We start from the raw sequence: 6645 nt of genomic DNA on the forward strand, positions 1-6645 counted from the left end.
AATTTCTTAGAAGCTTAAAATAAGAACGCAAGAGTAATTAAATTAAGATCATGTTGACCAAGTGCTTAGTCTTCTAATTAGCATTAACCTTCGAAATAAATAGACAGAACGTTTATTTGTGAGTATCTTATTAATCAAATGATTTCATTTTTTCCTTCCAGTTGCGGCCGGTGATCAGATCCACAGCTTTAGACATACCCGCTCATGAGGCCACCCTCTAATTTGCAGGTTGATCTTGAGGTATGATCGCATGACTTAATTATTATTTCTCTTAAGAATAACCTCTTTTTTTCAAGAGCAATTAGGTAGATGACTAATAGTAATCACTTCTTAACTCTTTGTTTCTTTAATTAATCATCAACTTTTTTTTCCCCTACAAAAGAGAGATGCCCAGTTTCCTTTAAATAAAAACAAAAAAACAAAAAAAAAAACAGAGACAATGTTGAAAGTTCTGGTCCTCTCTTTTCTTAAGAAGAAACGATTTGTTTTAGTGTCTGTAATATTTATAATTTAGTAGTTTATTTAATTGAGCGCGTGACCTCGTGGATATGTGTAAACTAAACCATATCAAAATTGTATGTACCATTTTTTAATTTACACTTTTAGTAATTTAATTAACTGGATGTTAATTAAATTTAGTAAAATTAGAAAATTTTAACAATTATCATGTTTTCTTAAACAGAAAGGATGCTTGGTTTCTTAAGAATAATAATAATTTTTTTTAAAAAAAGATTGCAATATCTCCTCGTGAGGGTCATCATATATATATTGTAACGCCCCATATGCTAAACCGGTCTAAGGCCGAATTTAGCAAGGTGGTGCTACTTAAAACATACTTTCTATACTTAAAACAATATCATTTTTAAGATGCAGAAACTTGTGGTTGATTTCATCACAAAATTTTCTTAAAAGTTTTTGAACAAAATGAGTAAGTGTGCAACCACAAATCTTAAACATTAAATAGTTATTCAAAAGCGACATAGTAACAAAACAAAAACATTTTGAGCCCATCTATTGTTTGGAAGTACATATAAGCAAGATGCCAGATGTAAGACTTGGAGTACTCAGCCAACCTTGGAAATCATATTTCTTTTTACTCTTCGGTAATAACAACATCATCTGCATCACAAGGTAAAACTAATGAGCAAAAACTCAGTAAGTAGATTTCAAATCAAGTAAGTATCTAAAATCTCTGTGACTAAAATCTCTTTGTTAATTATTGTTCATAAACTTTCATACTTATTCTTAGTTTAGGTATGATACAGAACTTCGGTTCCATGTAAGCCTCTCTATACAGGACTTTCTCTAATTTTGGCCAATTCTCTTCTCTTAAACACTAAGCGGGGTTTTTAGAATCTCTTTCTCTTGTGATCAACAAGAGACTTCCCACTAACATTTTTCTCTAGTTGTCTCAAAGATACAGTTTCTCTAATTTGGGGTACCGGTCCCTCGCACCCATGCTTACCCAGCCTCTCATTCATATACCATACCATAAAATCTCTTAAAACATAACACATAATAAGCATAAATCATAATCTCTTTCAAAATAATTAATCATGAATACTCTTTGAACACAATCATATAGGGTCTTGTGATGCAGTTTTGAAATGCTTTTAACTTTACTTACCTGAATTTTGATCACCACTTTGCAAGCACAAACTAGCTGATTGTGGGGAGCCTTCAATGTGCTAATTAACCTTTAAAAACCATAGCTTTCAAAAATCACATTCATATCATCATTTAACAAACACATAACTGCGCAATATTACGAAAATATTCATAACGAATTCATCAAAACTCAAAATATTATGAGACCAGTGGCAAATAAAAGTAGGCTAAAAACCCTATTTTTAGAACAACTACATGATGGGTTTCGGATTTTTCAAACTAACCAAAAATAGCCCGAAATCGAGATTTAAGTATAATCTCGTCAAGAAAATGAAAGCTTTTTAACTGAACTTATAAAATTCATAACTAAATGTAGAAAAATCCATTTGGAGTGATTCAAAAACTCACGTAAAGCTTGAGATGTATACTTTATATAATAAAAAAATATAAGATCTGTCAAAATCATAAGTACATATAGCACGGAAACAGAATCTACATAGGCTGTACAGAGGACTTATATTTGAACATTTTATCAAATACCTAGCATGCATATCCTAATCTTCAAAGACCACTCTCAAATACATGAATCATCATCTTAATAAGAGTTTATTTTCAAGTAATCATCAATAATATCAAGCTAAAATTATCAATTTCACCCAGAAACCAATATTTGAACCAAAACATCAAGAAACTCATTGTTAAGAGTTTACAACCAACATGCATAATAAGCCCCGAACATTTTATCAAATACCTAGCATGCATATCCTAATCTTCAAAGACCACTCTCAAATACATGAATCATCATCTTAATAAGAGTTTATTTTCAAGTAATCATCAATAATATCAAGCTAAAATTATCAATTTCACCCAGAAACCAATATTTGAACCAAAACATCAAGAAACTCATTGTTAAGAGTTTACAACCAACATGCATAATAAGCCCCTTCAAAAATCCGAATCTCAAGTAAGATTTCAACATCTTAATCTCTGAAATCTTAGTTTCTAACATAAGAAAGAAGTTACCTCAAAGAAAAATGTGTTCCCAAGTGAATAGAAGCTCCAAATCTTTGCTAGAAACAAAAGTAGAGTGACCTTATAGGAGGACAAGTGTCTAGGTTTTTCTATGTCTATAACATTTGTCCTAACCTCATAAATCAGCTCTAAAGTCTTTATTTTTCTTCTTCATTTAGGTGCCTAAAGTTCACTCAATTTGCTAAAATAGCATTCTCTCACAAAACTCAAAATAGCAACTAAGTCCTTAACACATTTACATAAAACCATATAATAAAATATAAAATAATAATTCATCATTAAATCAATCATAATAGAGGTAAAATTTCATAGCAAATAATCATAATAAATATAATTCATTTTCTTCATAAGTTTAGCACATTGAGTTCCCACATCGAGCTAGTTGTACTGCACATTAAAACTGAAAACTCGATTAGTGAAGCTATAAGTTTAATAAAATCATATGATAGCTATCATAATAACATATAATGCCAACAAATAACTTTAAGGTAAATGGCAAATGTGATGCATGATTTTAATTTATTAAATTTATTTATTATTGGCTTAAGGCTTAATTAAATCTCGGGTATTACAGTACTACTAGGTTTTTTCATATTTGCAGTCTCTAACAGAGCAGTCGACATCTTATCCATAGTCAATGTTGTCTTTCCAACTAAAAGTGTAGTCACTAAAGTCTCATATGATTTGGGTAGGGAGGCTGACAAAATTTCCGCTTTATCTTTCTCATCAATTTTGACCTCTACACTTAACAATTAAGTCATACACTTATTAAAATTATTTATATGATCCCTAACATCACTTTCCTCATCTATCTTTAACTCTTACAATTGCTTCTTCAAATATAATCTATTTGTTAGGGATTTTGACATATAAACTTTTTTTAATTTTTTTCACAACTCAGAAGGAGATGCCTAATTCATAATACTATATTTCAGTTCAGGATGCAAACTTAAATGAATAGTGCTTACCGTTTTCACTTCTAATTCTTCCCAATCTTCATCTTTCATATTTTTTGGCTTATTTCCTTGCAACGCTTTTAGTAATCCCTGCTGAATCAAAACATCTTTGACTGTACTCTTTCATATATTGAAATTACTATTTCCATCAAACCGCTCAATCTACTCAAATTTTATCCCAGACATTATCTTGACCTCTTTTTTTTTTTAATCTTTACCACTGCTCTGATATCAGTTGTTGGGAGATACCACATGCGAAACTGGCCTTACATAGTTCAGGAGCCCAACTTAATCCAAAAGGTTAACTTATTAGGTCTTGTGTGCTTTCGTGTATATAAACCACTTCACATTCTTATCCACTTTCATGTGGGACTACACATGCTCATTTCTCAACAATCTCCCCCTCATGTGTGTGTTCACTGAGCTCCTCCTCGAACCAAAGTTTTTAGTAGCCGGCACACTCAGACATTACACTCTAAACGGGGGCCAACTCGAGCATGGGAAAGAGAGCCGAAACCATGCCAGTCCATTAATGCTCAACCATCCGCACCCGCAATAACACCAACTGCGGGAACACTAACTCTCCACAGGAGGCAACGTGAGAACTGCAACTGAGTGTGATCATTTAGGCCATATAACCCATCAGTTCTGATACCAGTTGTTGGGGAAAAACACAATATTACACTCACGCAACAGAAAAATAAACTGAAACCAAAATAATAGAAAAAATAGAGAAGACAAAGATTTATGTGGTTCGGAAAAATTTCATACGTGCACGGAAGAGGGAGAAAAATTCACTAACAGTTTCAAAGTTACACACTTAACAAACTTTCTTACTTTCTCTCTCTACCCAAAACCCCTTACACACTTGCCATCTCTCTCATCACTTTTCTCTTTCTCTCTCTCAAAAGGAGGCCTTCTGTCTATATACTTTTCTTTGAGCACACATAAAGTCTTACATAAAACACTTATTTATAAACTCTTAATAATCCTTGCCTAAAAATAGAAAATAGTGATTTACCCAAAAAATATAAAATTGTTACTTTCCTAAAACTAATTTCAGTTAAAGATGATAGTGTTTAATTATGGGGTAGATTTTTTTTAAACAATGTTTTAAAATTGTTCTTTTTTTGTTTGCCTTATAGAGAAGGAGAAAGAATTAATTTTTTTAAAAAAAAAGGTGAATGTATGATATGACTATGGTATATTTGTCTTTTTGATATCCTTGGTAGAGTTTTCACCTTCTTTTCTTTTATTGCTGGACAATAATGCTGCGGTTGCATTTACAAGATTTATATATGTTAGTAGATATAGCAATACACGACAAACGTTTTTTTTTTTTTAGTAGACATGACAAACGTTTTGGAAATGATAATAAATATAATATTAATTAATACATGCAATTGTTTTGATTGGTTAGGTTGTTATGCATTAAGACTCAAGTTATATATTTTATTTAATGATAATATTGAATTAGGACATTAATTTTATGTGGATGATATGAATTCTGAATTAATGATTTGACTATATATGATTGAGAAGATATTATGTCATGGGAATTTGTTTTTGAAGACTATTTTGAAATTCCATCCAAGATTAGGCCATTGGAGTATTACATTTAATCAAGTGAACGTTTTAAAATCATAAAGCGATCAATGCTTCAATATTTATTTATATATTATATTGACTATCTAAGATACATTTCATTATTTCAATCTTATTCTTTGTGATCATTTGCTATTGCCGACTAGTACTATTCATATAGGAGTATATATTCAATGTAAAGCGACAAAATTTATTTTCCGGGTACAGAACATCATACTTTATTTGATCATCTCTTCCATTTTAAGACCTGTACTCACGAATTTTTTAATTTTTTTATTCAAGCCTTATAAAGTTCATCGTACTATGAAAATCATAAAACTAGGCTTTTTTCTCTTTTGCGTTTTGTGAAAAAATAATATACTTTCTTTTATGCCCTTTCTTTTTGGTTTCGTGGTCTACCTACATAAAAGGAAGTTGTCCTTTACTTATGAGACCAATTCTTATATCTCCAATTAAACAAGTCATTGATTAACTTTCAGTTCATACTTTGTCGAACTATTTTACATGACGGCCTTCTATTTTGCCAAATGTTGCTTAATAGATCTATTAATTAGTTTCATTACAAAAATAAACTAAGTTAATGTGTATCTCAATTAGTCCCCTATGATCTAGTTATAATTCAGTTGTATGTTTTAATTAAGATCAGAAGCACATGTTTTGACTTAAATTTTAATGTGCGCCATGAAATGATTCACAAATCATGCTTATGCTCCACATTATTTAGATATCGCTAATTAAAAGAGGAAAGTAAAAACAGTTAAAATTCTAAAAGCATTCTTATATCTCCACCAGATTTTGCTTTCTAGTTGCTTTCATTTGTCTTGACATGCATGCATACATACATACAAATTACTTTAATTTTAGATATAACATCTTTTAGGGCTTCTTTTACGATGCATCTCAAAATTATGATCCACCCGTGGAACAAGTGTTTTTACCGTTGGATTAATTTTGCAACGGTTAGATCTACAGCAAGAGCAGTTTTATGTGACGTGCTGTAAATTTTAAATACAGATTTGCACAGATCTAACTGTTAAAAATTTAATCTAACGATTAAAAATACTTACTTTATCGGTGGGTCACAAACGGGAGATGCACCGTAAAGTTTCCCATCTTTTAGTTCTTTATTCAAATTTGTCTACTTATACTCCTCCAGGTACATCAGCCGGGCAACAGAACAGGTATTATCTATATCTACCTAGCTTCATGATAATTTTATTCGCATCACTATAATGCTTAATTAGTACATGCACAATTAACTTGTTAACAGTAAAACAAATTCCAACTATTCGAAACCGGAGGAAATTAAACTTTTGAAAAGGTGTGATATTGGAAGACTTTATATATCATGTGCATAGTACTTTTGTAAATTAAGATAAATTGGACAATAATTAATGTTGGCCAATAATACTATATGTTAACTGATATATATATATATATATAT

General features: G+C 30.8%; 1 protein-coding gene across 1 annotated transcript in view; it reads left to right on the forward strand.

Moving 5' to 3' along the window:
* Window positions 1–6645, forward strand: part of LOC21411245 (toll/interleukin-1 receptor-like protein) — a 16467-nt gene continuing 9822 nt past the window's right edge. The window contains exon 1 of the mRNA XM_024167371.1: window positions 1–240. Within this exon, the coding sequence (XP_024023139.1) occupies window positions 205–240 (36 nt within the window). The 5' untranslated portion in view covers window positions 1–204. The remainder of the gene's footprint in view (window positions 241–6645) is intronic.

Source organism: Morus notabilis, unplaced genomic scaffold, assembly GCF_000414095.1.
Source record: "Morus notabilis unplaced genomic scaffold, ASM41409v2 Scaffold180, whole genome shotgun sequence".
NCBI classification, from domain to species: domain Eukaryota; kingdom Viridiplantae; phylum Streptophyta; class Magnoliopsida; order Rosales; family Moraceae; genus Morus; species Morus notabilis.